This window comes from Coturnix japonica, chromosome 3, assembly GCF_054131305.1.
Source record: "Coturnix japonica strain WE chromosome 3, WE-NBRP24, whole genome shotgun sequence".
NCBI classification, from domain to species: Eukaryota; Metazoa; Chordata; class Aves; order Galliformes; family Phasianidae; genus Coturnix; species Coturnix japonica.
In genome coordinates, this window is record NC_140665.1 from 85,231,542 (window position 1) to 85,253,738 (window position 22,197).

The following is a 22,197-nucleotide window of genomic DNA, read 5'->3' on the forward strand; positions in this document are numbered from 1 at the left end:
CAGCCACTTTCATGCAACTGCTAATATCTCATTTTTGTTTCATAATTTGGTATTTTCATTTGTATCTTGATTAATCTTGACAAAGAATATGATTTAACTTGCTTATCATTAGGTAGCAAGAGCATCTGCAAAGTCAGTAACATAGGAAATAACTAGAGCAAGACATCAAACAACGATTGTAGTTATTAAATTATTTTTCTTTTAAAGATGAATAAAAGTCCTGTTTATGTAAGCACTATTTATTTCTTTTAAAGAGAACTTACTGTTAAAGTCAATTAGAAATCCATCTTTTCATTCAAACTAATACATGAATCTATGAAACCGAGTAAAATATATCTGTATTTTTTGAATATATGATGAGAATGCCGATGAGTAATCTTGGAGTGAGTGTATTGGGCTTCTTTTTCATATAGTAAATTTCCATCTCTGATAAAGCATAATCAGGCAGTGAAAGAATTCTGTAATTCTGGCTCTGAACAATAGTAGAAGTTTGGAGGCATTATATTGTTATTAGTAGCACAGCTGTGAATGGCAATGGCTTATCTACGTGCCCTAATATAGGACAGTTTTTGCATGAGTTCTAAAGACGTTCTGTTCTAGGAATGAATAGTGTAATATATTATTGTACAAAATCTTCTTTAAGAGAAAGTTCTTATTTATGTATATTTATGAAACAGGTTTTTTTTTTGTTTTATCTTAAAAAACATTTTTATATGTAATTTTTTGTTATTATATATAGCAGCACATATGAATGTACTACTTTGAAAAAATTGACTTATTGAAGGTATAATGTTTTTTTACTGGGAAAGTAGCTCTGCTTCTGAATATTGGTAATCATCTGTAAATGCTGTTTCAATGGTCCATCCGCTCAAAAGATGCATTTCTAAATTTTGTTCATACATAAATTTTGTACATTCAAATAGGAAAATATGTTCTGTAACTGAGATGTGGGAATTTAGGTTTCTAAATCAGTCACCACCTCCTTCTGGCTGGAATCAGGATAAATGCTCATTATACCACAAGGTGTGAGAATGAAGAAAAGAAGACCAAGAGCTTGAGATATTTGTTGCGGCTTTTGCACTGGATTAGTGTGGTTACTAAAGGAAATGGGCATTTAGGGTGAATTGTCTTTCTCTTAGAAACGAGAGGATCAAATTAATTACTTTTGTTAAAATGTCCACATGATGAATTTGGGAAGTGTGAAACACTTTATATCTGCAAAAAGTTGTTTTTGTTTTTTTTAATTCAAGAGGAATTTATTTATATATAGATGTGTATATACTTTAGACAAAAACAAAAAAACAACAAAACAAACAAACAAACTAAAATGACAGAAGACTACTTGGGACTTCATATCTTTCAAGATTTCACAGTAATCAAAAGTAATTTTCTACCTGCTAGCAAATTCTTGCCCTTCATATTTGTCGTGTATTTATGAACACTCAATTTATAGTTTGAAAGATGACAGTTTAATGTTACTAATTTTGTTTTCCACTGAAACTTTTAGGTAAAATAACATAGTAAGTAAAACATCTCTACACTTTGGAAACAGACTCACAAATTCCTTTTAAGACGAGAATTACTTTTTTTTTAAAATCTAGGGTAAATAAAAAAATATTGTGATTCAGTGTCTGAAGTAAAAGTGATATACTGTCTTAAATACATCATTTCTGCTTCTTGATATAAGAGGGGAAAAAACAGAGTAGAATGGAATTTGTCTCTTTCAGCTTTACTTCAAGGCTGATTCCTGAAATTCTACTTCTATTAGACTTTGTTCATGATCACGAAAATAGAATCTTTAGTTATGAAGCCCTGGAAGATAGAGTAATGTGTTTTCTTCACGATGAACTCACAAAACTGTAGAAGAAAAAAGTTTGAAAACATCTGAAAGGGTGACAATATTTATTTTTTTTTTAATTATTTTACTGAACGTTATAACTAAGAAATAGTATTTTTAGAGTGGTACATAACTCCACAAGAAATTTGCAGTGCATAGCTAACTTTGGAAGCGTATAAAGTTTTTCAGATATGCAGATTCACTTACTCAAATATCTATTTTCATGCTATTATTTTGTTCCTACAAGGTGTATGATGGAAAAGACAGTTCTTCTCGTTCTCTGGGAGCCTTCACCAAGAATGAAATGATGGGAGTTATCCTTAACAGCACCTCTAATCACCTGTGGATTGAGTTTAATACCAATGGATCTGAAACTGATCAAGGATTTCAGCTCACTTATACAAGTAAGTAGCTAACAAAGGTAGTCTGATTGACACGTGTCTGTACATTTGCATAGTGCACTTACCCGACAGTTTGAATGTAATTAAGAAGTAGCTTGTTTCCAGTACATAAACTTTGTTGAAACTCCACTAAATCCACTGACTCCACTGAATGATTCACTTGTATGAATCTCTAAGTACCCTTTACCTTCAAATTATTGTCTTTCATAAGCTGCTGGCACAGAAATGGAATCATAGCTTTTTATATAAGATATAAAAGTGGCTTCCCTTTGAATTAGAGTCAGTTGAACAATAAGCAGAAATCATTCACTTCCACTTTTGTTTTTCTGCTTTGCCTGGTAAATCTTATAATTCTACTCTTAAGTATTGATTTAATTATTTTTGTCAGAACTGGGAAGGAAAAGGTTACTTCAGCTATGATTTTTTTTATTTTTATTTTTATTTTTTTTTAAGCCAAATATCTCATTTATATATTATGTGTTCATTTTGCAGAAATTCATATTGCAGTGGTTAGCTATAATGAGATTTATTCCTATCTGCTCTAATATGAGAGGATCCCATTTGTAAATACCATGTAGTTTCTTAATTTTCATGTGTATTTTCAGGATGCCAAATTCAAGACAATACATTTGTAAGATAGCAAATATCTAACTGGGTGTTTATATTGAGTGTAAAGACAATTTAATGTTATTTCCTAGCACTGTAGCTATTTTCACCATTTATATATAATACAAACAGAAGATTGAATATTTTGAGATTCTTTGAGAATTGGCTGTATTGATGACTCCTATTCTTTGGGAAATCCAGTCCATAAAATATTTTGAAGATTGCCATAGGAGAAATACCAGGCTGCAATTTTAAATAAGGACCGATGCAGTGCAGTCTCTGTATAACAAGCAGGATGGTCTCCCTGCAGGGTTTAACCTCTCCACTGTCACAGCTCTCTCGAGGAATTTTAACACTGTGTTCACTCATCATGTGGAGAGCTTAAGACAAGGAAGCTTTTGTCAGTTGTGCTTCCTTACTACTGCTGTTTAATTCTCGTTCACTTACTGAGTCTTGCCTTTTCTTGGCTACTGGGGAAAACAAATACAGCCTTTCCACACTTTATTGTACGTACTGTACACATGTACTTTGACACTGAGTTCTGTATAATGCTGACTGCTCTCTGTCCTGTATGGTGTTTTACAGTTCACAAAAAACTCAGCACTATACTTCTGCACTGATCACTCATTGTTCCTGCAAAGATAACTTGTACAGTAATTTCACTTGTATCACATTCAGCTGTACACAATTTCTGTTTATCAGTTGCTGTGTTGTTGGTTATCATTTGAAGACACTTTTGTCTTACGTATATGTCCAAAATTCTTAGCAAGTAATTAAAACATTAAGACAACCTCTGTGTCTCAAAGGGAAGACTGCAGCAAAGACAGTGTCTGACTCTGCTTCAAATCCCTGCCCATCATTGCTTTCTTTCTTCAGTAAAACACTTTTTTTTTTTTTTTTTCTCTTTTCCCAGAGTTGAGGAGAAAAGGCTCTTTCTCTTCATAGCATTGGCTGGAACTCTTAACATTCATTTATTTTTGTTGTGCCAGATGTTTATTTCCATGATACTATTCATCCAGTCTACTCAGAAGTACCTCTGAGCTGTGAACTGTAAGAAACAGTACCCCCATGTAGAACTTCTCTTTTGACTTTCTGCAGTCCTGAAGGGTTTTACCAAGTTCTGTGCATCGACAGTAGCCTTTCTGAGATCACATAAAGTTGATCTCTGTTCTTATTCAAACATCTGTTTTCTAAGAAGCAACTTATCTATCTCTCAATAACAATTTCATGGTTCCCCAGTCCTGTGCAGGATATAATAGAAGCAGAATATCTGCAAAATAAGCCTTGGAGCTCACTGTACTGAGTCAGTGGAAGGATCCTGGAATACATACAGATATGATCTTTAGGAATGTGCGTAGCTGCACTGGATCACTGAGCAGTATGTTTTACCTCACAGCAGACTCCTGCATATTAAAGAAAGGTGCAAAATTAATTCCAGACTTTAATATAAAACTCTGAAAACCATTCCATTATTTGCCATACAATCTGTACCTAGGTTTTAACTTTCTAAAGGCTTTTCATTTCTCTCTTCCAGAAAATGTAGTATGGATTAAAAATGAAGTGTTATGTTAGTTCCTGAACACTCGACATTTTTTTGTGTCCTCCTTTTTCTCATTTTGTGAAATTAGATGTTTTCCTGCAGTTCTGTTCTAATATGGAGATGACAGCCAAAAAACAGAAATCAATATGGTTTCCTCTTCTTCACAAAATAGCATTCTGAGTGTACGCTCTGGTCATAACAAAATGTTAATGTCCATCAGTTTTGGATTCATGACCATTTCTCTCACTAAATGCAGCACTCTGGGAGAATGTCTTTTCTGCCAAAGAATGTGCAAGATTCAGGCCTGTGAATGATGTTCACCTCCATAGGATTTGCATTCTATCTAGTTTCCCTAGAGGAAAACAGACTTTAAGAATTGTTTAGCCTTGAGAAGACTGAGAGGGACCTGATCCAGGTCTATAAGTATCTAAGGTGTGAGGGGCAAAGTGGCGAGGCCAGACTCTTTTCAGCAGTGTATGGAGACAGGACAAGGGGAAACGGCCAGAAACTGAGCATAGGGAGTTCCACATGAATGTGAGCAAGGACTTCTTTATGATGAGGGTTACAGAGCACTGGAACAGACTGCCCAGGGGGGTTGTGGAGTCTTCTTCTCTGACTCACCTGGACACCTACCTGTGTGACCTGGTATAGGGAATCTGCTTTGGTAGGGGGGTTGGACTCAATGATGTCTGGAGGTCCCTTCCAACCCCTACAATTATGTAATGTGTGCCTTTTTTTTTTTTTTTTTTTTTTTTTTTTGTTAATAATTGTTAGTGCCCTATTTGCATTTGTTATACTCTACATTTAACAATTATGCTTTGAGTTTTCACAGTATTTTTTCATTTCATCCCAAGGCAGTATTTGCAGATTAAGCAGTGAAATTTAAAGGCTTATGTATTGATATGTTATTTACCATAAAGATGTCTGATACATCCTTATTAGTGAAGGACCTCATGTAGGGAATTGGCAACAACAACAAATTGAAGGGAATATCAGTTGCCAGATTAAGAACTCCATAATGAGTTATAACAGCAACTGTTTAGTAAAATACAGACCACAGATGAGAAATAATTTGTAGAGTCAGGCTGGGGACAAGACAGTAATAAAAGAAAAATCCACTAACCTGTCAGTAGTTGAGAAAAATGAGTTTGGAACGACTCTTCATAAAAAGCTCCAAAAGCTGGGCATCAGTTCAGAACATCTTTAAATCTTATCACTACTATACAGAGAAGATACAATAGAAGTATGTAAATAATTGCAGATGCCCAAAGTAAAACTGTTCATGCAAAGAACAGAGGAAACTGTTCGTTCCTCAAGTTAATAGCTCAAAAATGGGGCTGCTCGTCAAAAAGAAGAGTATTAGTTATTTATTTGCGGCAGAGGAAAAGCTAAAGCTATGCTGTCTGGATGCTAGAATAAATAAATCTATTTTGCATTTGCTTCCTGAATTTCCACTATGGTCTGCTGATGTTTCTGTAGAGGTTAGATAAGGAAGTGAAGTTCTCACTCTCTATCAAGTAAAGAATTGATACTGCTCCCTTTCCTCTGAATAAAATAAAGAAATAAATAAATAAATAAATATTGTAATAATAGAAATGACATAAAATAATTTATTACTGATCTCTTTTGGGACTGTGCAAATTAGAAAATTTCTTCAATGAAAAAAAAGTCATAATAACATGAATAATTCTTGGTGTCTCAGTTTCTATTTTCTTCAAGTTACATGTAATTTATCTTTGGTTGCTCTGGATTTATGTAATCTAACTGAATCATGAGAGAATAATTTGAATCAAGATGAGAAAACAATTAACTGGAATTATATTTTATTTGGTATTTTATATTTGTGTGTTATTTTTTCTTCTTTTTCCTTTCCCCCTTCTGTTTTCAGGTTTTGACCTAGTCAAGTGTGAAGATCCTGGCATACCAAATTATGGCTACAAGATCCGAGATGAAGGACATTTCGTAGACACCGTCATTTTATACAGCTGTAATCCTGGCTATACAATGCACGGCAGTGGCATTATGACTTGCTTAAGTGGAGACAGGAGAGTCTGGGACAAACCTCTGCCTACATGCATAGGTAATATGGTTTGTTGTAGTGAAAGATATATCTGGTGCTTCAGGAAAAAAAAAAAAAAAAACCACAAATAACTTTCTATATTTTATATGATAATGACATATACAATAAATACTTTAAGTTTCAAGTAACAATTTACCATGGGTAGCCAAATGTAATTTTTCTGGTTCTTTAATGGATTGCTATATAGTAATGGCAGAAAACTGTTGGGCAATACATCTGTCACTAGGCCAGTTTTTAAAGAAAGACTGCTGCTTTTTATGATGAGGCTGTGCAGTGCTGAAACAGGTCTCTAAAACTGTTTCATTACAACTATCACAAACATTAGGGAAGTACTGAGTGAGACATAGAAAACATCTGAACATCAGTATGGCTGTTGTCCATTAGTACCTTTGTTAGGCAGTTTTCCATTTCCAGTCTACCAATTACCAGTGGCTTTCTGAGTTCAGGTTTCCAGATGATGTTGCCATGAGTCCTTGAGAAAGTCTTTATTTTTGTGTGCTTTCTAATGCTTACCTTTTGAATCTGATACGTGATATTGGTAAGCTACTGACTAGTTCCAGCAAATTCATCCGACTTGCAGAATCCTTACTTGTTGCCCTTTTCCAGCATTTTCTGTTCCAGGAGCTGCTTCCTTCTAGATACATTCACAGACCTGCAGTCTGAAAAAGTGCAGGCTTTCTTTCATTATATATATATACACGTGTGTGTGTGTGTGACAGTTCAAAATAACTTTCAGGTTTGAATCAATAGACGTTGCAGGTGTTCTTATACATTCTCAAGCTTTTCAGCTTGAGTATAGTTCTTTTCATCAGTGTTTGCCCTTTTTAAGAGAGAACTCTTAATTTGCCCTACCATTGCCTATCTCCCCATTTAATTTAAATAAAATTGTTAAGTTCATTTTCTGGAGTCTTTTCTTGTGTTTATTTTCACCAACAACTAAGAACTTGAATCAGTTTCAAATTTATTAAGCAAATAAATTCAAAAGTCTACCCAATTTCCTTCCTTAGACTGATTATTTGTCTTCTGATCTAAATTCGGGATGTTGAAATCTCAATCATACAATATGTCCAAGCAAAATGACAACAAATTCAGTAACCTTTACATTTATCATTGTCTTTACAGTCATTCCAGCCTTTGTACATAGTCAACATATTCCACACCTTTTCATCTTTGATAATGCACTGCTACATTGATTTAGCATTCAATTTATTTTCTAAGAGAAAAGGGGAAAAAATAAAATAAAATCCTGTAATCCCTACTCTAGGACTTCTTATTTTTTTGAGTGCTAGTTCAATTCTATTAGTTTTAGTTCTTTATATAATGCAGCATATTCTTTGATGTGATTTTACTGCATACTCATTACCTTTCTGTACTTTTGTTCAGAATTGCTGTAGAAAATTTGTTTTTCATTTGCTTGTAAGTGTTGGTTGGACTTTTGTTGTTCTTTTGTTATTTATTTATTTATTTTCCAGTTAAACTATCAAGTTTAAATAATTCTGATTTCACTTGTTTATCTTCCAAAGAAGTTGTTTGGTAAAGAAGTGTATCAATTATTTCTTTACTTGCCAATTGCTGTCATGGCAAATATTACATTCTGAGGTCATATAATTAAAATTACTTGAAACCTTACAGAATTGTTATATTTGAAAAAAATAAAAAAATAAAAAAATAAGAAAAAAATGTTTTAGAGTAGCTTTCTGCTGTGGTGCTCCTCAAAATATGCTGTGTTGTGAGTGACCGAAACAGCAGGGTAGGTAAGTAAATCACTCACCTTTTCCTCTAAGTTTATTTTTCTGCCCTTTAGCAATTTGGTTGGCAGCAGTGGCTCAGTGGCATGCACTGGACTTTCTATTTGTTGGGAGTTGTTGCTGACAAATTATTTGGTCCCCCTGTAAAATCGGTTTAATTCTGTGTCTTTACATTGTGATAGACAGTTATGCTTCAGTTGTTCTGCCTTATGTTTTTTAGTGCCACTACTTGTGAATCTGCTCTGTTTAGGGTAAATAAGATAGGACATCAGAGGCATTACTTTTCTTAACAGGGGAGACGCTAATTCTTTTTCTTTACAAAGTACCTTACTGTTACAGAGTTTTCCTGTTTCATTAGTGCACAGCTTTATAGTGGCCACACAATGACACAATGCTCTAAATAAGCAATGTAAACATTTAATTCTGGATATTTTGCACAGCAATAAGTCTCTCCACAAATTTCAGATAGCTGTGATAATAAAAATGCTTACAACCAGACACTTTATACTCACAAATCATAGATTTCTGATTTATTCTCTTGCTTGCTGGGAATATGGCATTTAAATTCGCAAATATCTAAGTAAATTACGAGGCAATATCTAACTCCTTTATGATGTAATTAAACCTAAAGGTACGGAGAAGTAACATGAAACCATTAAGCTGAAAGCAATTTCATGTTAGTACAAGGAAAAAAATGATTTTAAATACATAATGAAACTGTGTAAAATCTGTATTTCAGCACTCAGTGTTACTTAGAAAACACAAACATATTTGGTGAGACATTTCTGAAACCTTCAAATGTTATGTTTTCTGCTGTTTTACTGATACTAAAATTGTGATTTTGTAATCTTCATTTTAAAGTATCTTTTTAGTAAAGCATCTTAATTGCAGAAGTGTGATTTATTGCTTTGCATCTGGGAAGGAATAAAATCATTATATGTGTGTTTTTAATTTGTGTACGTGTCCTAGTTTATTATATGCCCTATAATACTTCTTTAGAGATGTTATTACCTGTTACTTTTTAGAAGATATAGAAATGTGGAAAGAAAAATGAAAAATGAAAGTGCAAAATGCTGTGATCTTCAAATAATAATACCAATCCTTATTTATTTTGTAGCTGAATGTGGTGGTCGAATTCATGCTGCTACATCGGGGCGCATTTTGTCCCCAGGTTACCCAGCACCGTATGACAATAATCTTCATTGTACCTGGGTAGTCGAAGCAGATCCAGGAAAGACAATAAGGTATATGCTTAATTTTCAGCATTAATTATTTCTGTATTTTGTTAATTATACTTTACGCCATACATTTTCTTGATCTTTTACAGTTCTTTTTGTTGTTGTTTGTTCGTTTGTTTATTAACTCCTTTGTTACCTTGTTATTCTGGCATTTTAAGAGCACCATTCCTCCAGGGAATCTCAATACCGGAACTGTACTGGGAATACCTGGGATTCTGACACTTATCTGTGAATTCCTTTGAATAGCATGGGTTATAAATCATTGGTATGGCAGAGCTGTTATGCCTTTTTGTAACAGTAAACAAGCTGAAGTGTCAGCTGTGCTTTCAAAATTCTTCCCATAAGTCACTGTAATGTCACATTTTTTTATTTTTTTTTTAATCTTACTGTCATATTCAATGAAATAATTTGTTGTGAATATAATATAATTATTCAAGGCTTTCTTTCACAAGTAAATTACCTCTAGCAATCTTAAAGTGCCTGAGTCTCTGTCAGGAATTCTTGGATATCAGGCTTCTTGGTTCTTGTTGATTACGTTAGGAATTCTCATGATATTTGATGAGTTTTTTACAATTAACAAGAGTATCAGAGAATAGGAGCTCTATAGTGCTTTCTAAACAACTCGGCAGGGTTTTCATTTCCTATTCCTGCTCTGCTCCTAAAATCTAGAAACTTTTTAACACCTAATGAATATAATAGCGATTGTTGTAATTAAAATAATTTTAGAGACTGACATAATTAATGATATTCAGCTGAGATATATTTCTTCACAGTGTTAACTGTGTTTTATTTTGTGCAGAAAGCTCACAAATAGTAAGGTGTTTCATTATTCATTTTCTATGGACAATATTTTAAATGAAAATAATTTGTTTTAAAATTAAGTCAACAAAACACTAGAAGTAAACAAAAAAATATCAACTGGAAAGTATTTTTCTGTGTTTCCTTTTTGATTTTTAATAATCCCATTTCATTAAGCCATATAATTAATTCAGCCTATCACAGGCAATTTTTATATACCATTTACATTTAAATGACAAATTAGTAATTTCCAATTGACATCAAATGCAATGAAGGAATATCAACATACAACTGTCTAAAACAAACAAAACCTGGTTTTGTTGTTTAGCTATTTAATTCCTTCAATGTAAAAGTACACAGTCAGAACTTGAAGTTAATACAAAGATTCTTCCAAGTGCCATAGCGTTCTTGAAAATCTTTCTCAATCAGCTCACACAACAGGAAAAATAGACAAAATATTCTAGGATAACCAGACCTTCTACAGTCTTGAAACATAAACAGAATCTCTAAACCAAGAAAAATTTGGGAATGATTGCTTTGAGTTTTTTGTAATTACATGTAATGAGTAATGTACAGGGCTTTTACTTTTTCTTTGCAGTCTGCATTTTATTGTTTTTGACACTGAAGTTGCTCATGACATCTTGAAGGTATGGGATGGGCCCACTGAGAGCAACATATTGCTTAAAGAATGGAGCGGCTCATCCCTTCCAGAGGATATTCACAGCACCTTCAATTCATTGACATTACAGTTTGACAGTGACTTCTTCATCAGCAAATCAGGCTTCTCCATCCAGTTTTCAAGTATGTAAATACTTTTGCATCTTAATATCAATCATTATTTACAACATTTGTATGTATTATCCTTATATACTTGAATTTTTTCTCATTTTACAGCTTCCTCAGTCTTTGGGAAAAAAAACAAAATTATATAAAATTATATAATTCTACATCCTTATTCAGAAAGTACAATTAGGGTCCATTGTTTGTATTTTTTTTTTTTACCATATGTAAAATGTAACTTCTTCAAGCAATTTCTTGTTGTTTTCCACATTTGTAGAAATTAAATGTGGTTTGTTTGTTTGTTTGTTTTAATTTGTGTTAGCAAATATTTTATGTTACTTTATACAAAAAGAAAAAGGTATAATTTCATGTATATATTTATATATTCAAAGAAGGAAAATATTTAAACTTTTTGCTGACATGTTGCCAAATCAAATTCTTTTGACCTTCAGTAATACTTCTAGTGAATCTGAGACGGTTTGAGGACTTAAGGGTGAAGAACTGAGTTTGTCATCTTAGTATACCTGATGGCTGTACTCAGTGATTTTGCTAGGAATTGCAGCGTGTATCTTACTGGAGTTAACTGAGATTAGTGATGAAGAACTGAATGTCTCATCTCAAGTAATGGGAAAATGATATTAAAATTTCATTCACCCTGCTTGGGGTAGTAGAATGCTTGGCAAGAAGAACTTTCTATTTATTTATTTATTTATTTATTTATTTATTTATTTATTTATTTTTAAAGGAATAAAAAGTAGGGTTTAAAGAATATATAATGTAAGTGTTAAAATATTTCATCTAAAACTGAGAGCTTAATTTATTTAGTCTCCTTGGGGCCATAAGCAGACCACTGCAGTCTTGATATGTAAAATATTCAAACTGATTAATCTATGAATATGTGAGAATCTTTTCATGCTTTAGTATTCGTGTGTTCAGCTGTCTGCTAATCACAAAACTGCAAAGAATGTTGAAAATTCACTGCAGTAGTAGTTCCTAACATTATGCAGAAAGTAATCTTCTATTACTTAAACTTTTTTTTTTCTTTTTTTTTTTTCTTTTTTTTTCTTTCTGGTGATTTCAGATGATGTAGATGTTTAATTTACAAGTTTCTGTGGTGGTAACTGCTTGAGTTTCATGTCTCTTTGTTACTTGTATGATGGATTTTCAGGTGACACTTTAATTAATGAGCATATTGTATTTAAACATAAATTACCAAGTAAAAAGTTATCTTCAAATTAATAATTCCATAGCCTTGGAAAACCTGCAAGAATCTAGAATTCTAATGCATGCAAAATCAGTATCAGATTATGCAACTGGGATAAGTGTCTGTGTCAGTCAAATCCAGTTACAGCATCATATGAAGGATATACATATGAGAGTATCAAGTCAAACAAGCAGCTTAAAAACAAAGCATTGGATTGCTAGTCTTCAGCAGGGAATTTCTTTCACAGTGCTACGTGCATGCTGATTACTTTCATACTATACATTTGAGAATACTATTATAGCATCTGCCTAAAAAAATGTTCAATGAAAGTATAGTATGAAATAGATCAGAAAATAGTTACCTATGAATTACTTATGTTGATTGTATATGTAGTTATATATGTTTTTAATGAAAAAAATATAAATGGAAAAAGCTCACAAAACATTTGAATGCTATTAAAAGTGCCTTTGTCTTGCCCACTCAGCTCAGTATGCAGAGCATGCAGACATGAAATGACAAGAGTGATTATGTTAATTGTAATCAGTCTAATGCTTTTCATTAAAACTTAATTACCATTTAATCACGCATAAAAAGACAAAAATTAAAAAATAAAAAATAAAAGTTCACTGTACAAAGCTGACCTATACTCTAGGGGTTAAGTACATTAAAACTACATATTACAAGCTAGGGATGTAAACCAGCTTTCTTGTCATGATACAGAAAGTGAACACTAGAAGAGTATAGACATTTGTTAATTGGAGTGCTTTTTCTGAGGACACACAGGTACTAGTAGCAAAAAACTGCCCACCTAAGTTAATTGTGAAAATGAAGTTTTCTAAACTGCATTAATTCTCTTCTAAGTGTCTAAAGTAAAGAGGATAAACTTTGGTTGGAAATTGCTTGATCTTTCCGTCAGCTGTAAATCTAATTCACTAGAAATCTGCCATATTAGAAGCAACCATGTTCTCTTGTATCTTATTTAGAAAGTTAACACTTACTTATCATAGAAACATAGAATGGTTTTGATTGGAAGGAAACTCAGATCATCTAGTTTCAAATCCCTTCTTCAAACAGGCTTATCAGCTACTAAATGAGGCGCTAGATCAGGTTGCCCAGGACCCTATGTAAGCTGGCCTTCAACACCTTCATGGGGCATCCACAATTTCTCTGAGCAGCCTGTTCTAGCACATCTGCACACTCTCAGTAAAAAAATTTCTCCCTGGCATCCAATTTAAATACCCCTGCTTTCAGTTTAAAGCCATTCCCCCTTTCCTATCACTACCTACCCGTGTAAACTGTTGATTAAATTCCAAATTAAAATTAAATTTTAAATTTCCATACTCTGCAGAGTATTTTTATCTTCTATGTGGTTCATTGACTGCTGAGACAGATCTTAATTACTCACCTAATAGTTTTGAGTTGTTATAGTTAAGTGTAAACAGTTCAGTGACAGAATTTTCATTTCTGGGCTTCACTACGTGATTGTTTCAGGTTGATGCATGACATGTATTACTGAGAAAAGGGAGTTAGCAGAAAAATCCATTTTAAAAGAAATTCACGTGTGCCTCCCAATGTGCTTATGGAATTTTGAGTTCAAAGGAAAAAAAAAAAAAAAACCAACAAAAAACATTAAGACAACTATAGTTAAAATACATATTTCAAGGTTCTCTTTTTTTAAGTCTGTAGCCCAATCATTCTTTATTTTTTTTTTTGCTTTCTCTGGTACTCTAAATGTTGCATTACATGCTTACAATAAGCTAGTTTAATTAGTATGGAAAATACTTCTTATCCATAATCTTATCTGTAGCCTGGTTAAGGCATCCTGAATCTTATGAAAAGTAGATCTTCATTTGGTTCCTGTAGGGCTAAAACGAAATGAAGCTTTGGTTGCTTTAGTTGTCCACTTCAAACTTGTGGACTTTCTTATTTCAGACTTAATAAAAGAGTTAAAATTATTCTTGTTTGGGTCCAAATGCTATTCTTTTATCTATGGAAGTGGTGACTAGTCTGAAATTACTGCAAATCCTATTGTCAGGAACTGATTTTCACACAAGTCTGATTTACCAGCAATTTAGTTTTTGTTGATACTTTTATGATAAGTTGTGAGAGTAGACTGTGTGATTCTTAGTAGCACTCAATCAGCACTTAATCATCAAACAATTTATCACAATTGTTTGAAAGAATTTACTATAATCATACACAATGGCTTAGTTAGATTCCAGAAAGGGGGAGGTTTCTAAACTCAGCTGCTTGTTTGATAAACATTTCCTCCAGTATTGAGCTGCTGCTCACCTTCCCTTTCAACAGTGTCTGACCTAAAGAAGGCTCCTCTTTGTTAATGTCTGTCAGAGGTGAATCTTTAGAAATCTACCCTGGGAGACACTGCAGCCTGGGGAGATCAGGGATCACAGACTGTTGGTGTTCTGAAGAGCTCAAAAGGTTCTCGTTTAGGATTGCTTTTTATAGGAACATGGCGTTATTCACTCTTGTCAGTAATTTTCTTTGATTTGAGTCTTTTTCTGTTGTTTTTTGGGGGCTTTGATTCAGTGGTACTACTCCTTCCTCTTTCCCTCTTGGCACATATTCTTCCCTTTGACAGTTAGCCATGTTACAGGAGCTCTGACTATGGCCAAGGGAGACCTGATTGTCCCACTGTATGTATGGATAACAGAGGGATGATACATTGTTATGCTCCAACACAATCTGCAGATAAAAGACAAATTATGTTGTGATAACGCTTCCCAGAATCATAGACCATATAGATAGATAATAAAGGAACGATGCCATGTCAGGCAAGAGCTGCTCCATTGCATCTCTGTACAATGTCTTGCATTTGATACGCTAAAATCCTTCTCAAATCTGTTGTCAAAACATGTGAAGACTGTGCATTGCCTGCAGCTTCCAATCCTAACTATTGAAAGGTCTTCATAATTACTATAACTATGTGAAGTAAAAAGATAAAGGCAGAGTCAGTAGCAAAACACTGAAACAAATGCTCACATGATTGTATACCGCAGGTAGAATACAAACAATACTGATAAAGGTGATTTTTAAAATTTAGTTATTTAATTATTTATTGTACAATACATTACAAGCTAAACAAACTGATTAAAGATGAAATGTCCTTCAGGTGAAAGATAAATTAGGCTCAACTCTATCATATTGATCACTAGGCTACAGATATACAGTGAATCATGTTCTCAAACAGTATGCTATTGATTTTCAGTGGCATTTTAATTCAACTTTGAAAAGGCAGTTTGGGGACTGAATCCAAAATAAAATCCAAAATGAGATTCTGTAAGATTATTAAATTAAAAATAGACAGGTTTAACACAGTGCCTGACAACACATGAAGGTCTGATGATTCCCTAGATACCTTTGTTTTTTCCAGCTTCTCATTCTTCTTACACTAATTCTATCATCTGTATACACATGCATGTCTTAATCTGAGCAGATGAGTTAGGGAGGAGAAGGGAAGTCTGTACAGATCAAGATTCTATTAACACTGAGTTTTTGTAGTTTACTGCATAGAACATGTGGACAAGAGCTGGTAAGCACCAAACGAGTTCTTTGCCAGTGAGCAGAATTAAATTACTTTCTCCTGGTTGTGTTATTTCAGAATCAATGGATCATTGAGGTTCTAAAAGACCATAATTCTTCTCAATCATTTCTAAAAATTAAGTCTTGCTATGGTATTTTGATTAGATTTAGCATCCTTCAGTCAAATATGTAGTTATTTATTTCCTGATTTTTATCACATGTATTTTAATTTAATTCTGTTTTAAATTGATGCTTAATTTCCCAGAGTTCTACTGGTGAGATTGGCTACTCAGGGCTTGGACAGGTGTATGATTTGCTGGGTGATGAACTGGGTGAATACCCACAGTAATGAGTCATAGCGGATAGTGTTCAATCCATTTGGTGACTGGTCAGAAATGGTACTCCCCAGGGCTCAGTCTTGGGGCCAATTTTGTTAAACATTTTTATCAGTTTCTGGTTGAGGTGTTTAGGTGCACCTTCAGTATGTTCTCAGTTCATACCAAGTTAGACAGCCGTGCTTATCTGCTTAAGGTCCAGCAAGCCTTGCAGAGAGATCTGGATAGACTGGGTAAATGATCTACATCCCCTCATGTGATACTCAGCAGGAGTGAGTGCCAGGTCTTGCACTTGGATCGCAACAACAAGCCCTGAGGAAGGTGAATGGAAAGTTACTGTGCAGAAAAGAATCTAGGGATGCTGATTAACAGCCAGCTGATCATGACCAAGCATGTTTGTTTTAATGATAGGATATGGTAGGTCAGACTGATGGTTGGACTTAATGTTATTAATGATCTTAATGTTATTTTCCGAAATATATACTTATTTGATTCTTGCTGTGTTCAGCTTCAAGTCTCCATATTTCTCAGTTTTTTAAAAAATTTTTATATGGTAACGTTACATCACAGTGTGAAAATCCCCATTTCCATACTTACATATGACAGCTTTAAATTACAAGCCTTTTTATCAGTCTGGTTTGAGAAGAGTCACTTATGAAGTGAGATAGATGACAGAAGAATTAGTGATTCTTAACTATGACCTCTAGATACTTTCTCAATACCAAATGAAGTAATGGTAGACTTGTAGTTTTTGCGCAGTTACAGAACCTCTTGGCAATTTTATGATGTAAAATAACTTGAAAATGAGATGTGTTGAAGAGTTGACAGCCTGTCTAAATGTTCACTTTTCTAGATGACACATCAGTGCTTACATATCTGATGTTTAATTTAATTAGGATCAAGTGTACTTGGATTGATAAATAAAAATGTTTTCAAATACAGAAAATAGCCTCAGAGGCTGCAAGAACAAAAATGTTTAGAATGTTTCGGTGCTTCTCTTTTGCGAAATAAATGACAATTAAGAGTGACAGAAATTTCAAAAGGCACCAGTCCTTAGTAATTGGTGCATACTTGACTCAGTCAGACTGGGAACACTTGTTGATTGCTGAAGATTTTTAAGGAGAAAAAAAAAAAAAAAAAAGAAGAAGATATTAAAAGATTTCTTTTAAAAAGGTACTTGTTGAAGAGATTGACTTACACTAATACACTTCAAAACAATCAGCTTTTTTTAACAGTTGTGCACTAGTGATCCACTTTTTAAGCTGTTGTTATCTGTCAAATAGAAAATAACTTCTCTGAGACCATGACAGTGCTTTCCTTTCCCTGTGGTCATATGTACATTTTGTAAACTTCACTAACATGGGATGTTACTTAAATTGTCGGGGTGATTCCTGGGGAGTGCTTAGATGATACTCAGCAGTAGGAATAGCCATTACTTCAGTTCTCAGACTGATGCTTATAAATTCTGGTGAAAAAAGAGAAAAAATGATTAATAATAAAATGAAAAATAAAATATATCTATTTATAGTATTTTATTATTATTATTATTATTTAGTATTATTATATACTATTTTAGTAATTATAACACATGAATTCTGATATAGGGTTGTTAGTAGGTAGTTGCTTTAAGTCATACCATAACGATGGTTCTGCTCAGTTTACCATTGTACTTTTTGAATGTATTTATTTAATTATTTTAACAAAGCAAAATATATATCCAAACTCAATAAGTGTTTTGCATAGAATGATAAAAGATAAGAGGAATATTATTATTTTCTTTTTATTGCACCCATTGGAATTTCTTTGCTAAGAATAGAACTTTGGGTAACAACTAGAACAGAAATTGGTTAATGTAAGGATACTTTGAAAACGTTATTGCATGTCCCTGTAAAAAAAAAAAAAAAAAAAAAAAAAAAAAAAAAGTTACTGTTGCATTAAGTGGATGAAAAAAAAAAAAAAGAAAAAGAAAAAAAGCTTGTGTTTGCTTGGCTTGGGCCATATTTTATACTGAGGAAACTGTCAGGAAGCCAGAATAACTGTGATGCATTTCAATGGGCAAATTCACATAAGAAAACAAAACAAAACAAAACAAAATGCATTTCCATGATAGCCAATGAATTAATACTACTGCCTTGTTTGGAATGCTCTTGTAAAAATGTTGTGCTTTTAATTAAAAATATTTAGTGTCTACATCTTTAAGCTTTAATTTCATGATTCCCTTAAAGCTTCTATAGCATCAACCTGTAATGATCCTGGAACACCACAAAATGGTACCAGATATGGAGACAGCAGAGAACCTGGGGATACTACTACCTTTCAATGTGACCCTGGTTATCAACTTCAAGGACAAGCTAAAATTACGTGCGTGCAACTGAATAACCGATTCTTCTGGCAACCTGATCCTCCTACATGCATAGGTAATGAGATGATGTTATTCTCCATTTAAGAATAAAATACAGATTATATTTCTTATTCAACTAGTGGGTGATGTGTAAATAATAATAGAAAGTGTTTAGTAAACTAAGTGTTTGCTTGGGCTATCTGTAAATTAAAAATCTTTAAATAAAAATCAAAACACATCTGGTGTTTAAAGGTCTGGATGATTCATGCACTTTCTCTGATCTGCAAATTCTATTTCTCCCTATCTGGTGAAAATAAAGAAGACAAAAGGGAAAGCAAGAAGGAAAAGGAAAGGGAAAAGAGAAAAGAGACCAAGATTTATTTGGGAGAAAAGGCTTGAACAAATTGTTATTTTTCCTTATACTTAACGTGACCTTGAAGAGGAAAGCAGATTAAAAGAGTCTTTACTGTAGACATGAAAATATTAGAAACCTTAGGTGTTCTCTTGAAGACGCTATATATCAGTTTTAAAGTTACCATAGAGTTAAGTCAGTATGCTGCTGATTACTTCTGTTGAATAAGTGTGCTTATCTCTGAACACTGTGAGACTCCTGTTCCTGATATAATGTTTCCTGCTCCATTCATATCTAATAATGTTGATCATGGTTTTCTCAGGCTGAGTTATCACAAGATCTTACAACATGTAAATCGTTTCCTGTAATGGTTGTTTATGAATGAAGAGAAACAGAAATAAATCTAACAAATGGGAAAAAATAGACCAAAAGTAATGATTAAAATATCAAAACTATAGAAAGATAGATTGAATTGATAATAATAATAATAATAATAATAATAATAATAATAATAATAATAATAATAATAATAATAATAATAATAATAATAATAATAAATAGAAGGTGTATTTTCATGAACATTTTCATTTAAGTTAGGAATATTCTTTCAAAGTAAATATTTTGCTTATGATTTACAATTGTCTTGGAGCTTTTGAATGAACCTAAAGTGAAACATTTGTTCCATGAGTGTATTCCAAGCACAAATGGGCATTCAGTCAAAAAGTGGTTGAGTAAATCAGATTAGTACAGATGCCCAATCCCTAGTACCAACAGCTTGATTCCACAGATGTGTTCAGGCTGCATGACTTGGTAATATATGTGCAACCATGCTGACTACTGTGCTTCTGAGGTAGGCTTCTGTGAAATCATTGCCTTTGAAAGCTGGACTTCTTATGTGCTTAAAAGTAAAGCTTAATTTATGGTAAGTAAATTATTATTATTACTTAAAATAATTTTACTGACTGAATCAGTACTGCTTTCTGTTATATCTTTGACCAAAAGGGTCTGCATTGTGAATTCCACTGTTAAACCATTAAAGTACTTCCTATACATAAGAACTTCAGTTTGACTGAGATGGGATCAAGTACTAGCAAGAATATACAGCAATTCCTATTAAGCTTAAATATTTTTGTTCCTTTAGGAAGAGCTTTTCTTGTACTTACTTTAAATATGAAAAGAGCTCATTTTATTTCTGGAAAATACAAACATTTTTCTAGGTGGAAGTGGGAAAGCTATGTTCAAAGTATTTTTGTTATTAAATGTAGAAATCAATTAACTTCTATTTAACAGCTAACATAAACTTGTGATTTTTTTTTTTTTTTTAATTTATTTATATATTTTTTTTTACATTGTGACAGCTGCATGTGGAGGTAACCTGACAGGCCCAGCAGGAGTTATTTTATCACCTAACTATCCACAGCCATATCCTCCTGGGAAAGAATGTGACTGGAGAATAAAAGTAAACCCTGACTTTGTCATTGCCTTGATATTCAAAAGGTACTATTTCTAGATTAATGTCTCTGTTTAACAAAATTTCAAATCTCTCATTTTAAAGTGGCATCAATTATCAGTTCTTACAGCTTCAAATCTTATCTTATGGCTATGTGTTGAATCTATGTGCTCTAGTGTTGCTTCAAAATAACATAAATTAGCATAGTTATATGTACTTTTGATATCAAATACATACCTGAGTAATAAAAATGGCTGTAACCTCTGAAAAAGTAGCTTTGAAAAATGGTCCATTGCATATGTTTTTAACGCAAATTGAAATTCAGGAATGTATTCAAATTCATATTACCAGATTGTCATTTATATTTGAATTAGATTTATGTGATCATCTTGGCAAGTGATTTTTTTTTTTTTTTCATGTTTCATTTTGTATTCTAAATTTGATCTTTAATATGAGAGTAATATTGGTTTCTGCTTCAATAGTTGTAGATTAATTATGATTCTTTTAGAAAAAGAAGTACAAATGCTGGGCACAATGCTGTCTTGTGTTCAGCAGGCTGTCCATCAGTTCACCAAGGTCCCTTTCCATCAAGCAGCTTTACAGCCACTCCTCCCCAAGCCTGTTGTGTTGCCTGGAGTTGTTGTGACCAAATTGCAGACCCAATGCTTGGCCCTATTGAAAATCATACAGTTAACTTTGGCCCATCACTCCAGTCTATCCAGGTGCCTCTGTAGTACCCCGCTTCTTTCAGGCAGATCAACACTCTCTCCCAACTCAGTGTCATCTGCAAACATACTGAGGGTGCACTAAATCCCCTCATCAAGATTGTTAATAAAGATGTTAAATAGAAGCAGCCCCAGTACCGAGCCCTGGGGAACACTGATTCCAACTGGATTTAACTCCATTGACCGCAAACTTGGGGCCTGGCCATCCAGCCAGTGTTTCACCCAGCAGAGCGTATGCCCATCCAAACCATGGGCAGCCAGTTTCTCCATGAGAATGTTGTGGGTGACAGTGTCAAAGGCCTTACTGAAGTTCACATAGACAGCATCAACAGCCTTACATTCATCTATTAAGCAGGTCACCTTGTCATAGAATTAAATCAGGTTTGTCAAAGAAGATCTACCATTTGTAAACCCATGCTGACTGGGCCTGATCCCCTGGTTGACCTTTAAATGGTCCATGATGGCTGTCCATAACCTTCTGCAGCACTGACATGAGACTGATAGGTCCATAGCTGCCAGGGCCATCTTTCCAGCCCTTTTTGAAGATGGGTGTCACATTTGTCAGTCTCTAGTTCAATGGGACATCCCCAGCTAGCTAGGACTGTCAAAGGATGTCCCATTTGAAGTAAGATGAAATAAATTTAGAGTTACTCAGTATTCAGATTTGTTTGTAAATTATATTTTAGGGAATACAGATCTGAGAAGCATAATGGAATAATACTATAATTCCATTACATGTTACAAGTAATTGCATTCTGATAGTCACACTTGACTGTCTTAAGTCTTTCATAAATTTGATATTCTGCACAAGAAGTTCTTAGATTTTCAGTTCTGAATAAGTTTTCCTTAGAAATGTAAAAGAAAAAGTTATGCTATAGCTTCCCTGTCCTTTGGTGCTACATTTTACAAAACTACGTAATGCTGTAGAATATCTTGGATACTATCGTGTCTTCTGGTGGCTGGTTGTTATATAGATCATTTTAAGCTTCAGATTACAGCGTTTGTAAATGTTTTCATAAATCTGGACAAAAAAAAAAAAAAAAAAAAGAAAAAAGAAAAAAAAAGAAAAAAAAAGAAAAAAAAGAAAAAAAAAAAAAAAAAAGAAAAAAAAGAAAATAAAGTTGGAATACAACTTATTAACACTCTCATCTATATATATATGGTTACCAAACAGACTTAAAATGAAAGCTTTAACTATTTTTCATTTTTAACAAATAAGATA

The 22,197-nt window shown here is 33.3% G+C and overlaps 1 protein-coding gene across 5 annotated transcripts in view; it reads left to right on the plus strand.

Annotated features, from left to right (window-relative positions):
* CSMD1 (CUB and Sushi multiple domains 1) overlaps positions 1 to 22,197 on the plus strand; it is an 883,639-nt gene that overhangs the window by 731,500 nt on the left and 129,942 nt on the right. For all 5 annotated transcript variants that reach the window (XR_014944901.1, XR_014944902.1, XM_015859302.3 and 2 more), the window contains exons 23-28: positions 2,085 to 2,241; positions 6,273 to 6,464; positions 9,330 to 9,456; positions 10,847 to 11,049; positions 18,333 to 18,524; positions 20,159 to 20,297. Coding sequence is in view for 3 of the 5 variants with exons in the window: in XM_015859302.3 (XP_015714788.2) it covers positions 2,085 to 2,241; positions 6,273 to 6,464; positions 9,330 to 9,456; positions 10,847 to 11,049; positions 18,333 to 18,524; positions 20,159 to 20,297 (1,010 nt within the window). In the remaining 2 variants the exon portion in view is untranslated. The remainder of the gene's footprint in view (positions 1 to 2,084; positions 2,242 to 6,272; positions 6,465 to 9,329; positions 9,457 to 10,846; positions 11,050 to 18,332; positions 18,525 to 20,158; positions 20,298 to 22,197) is intronic.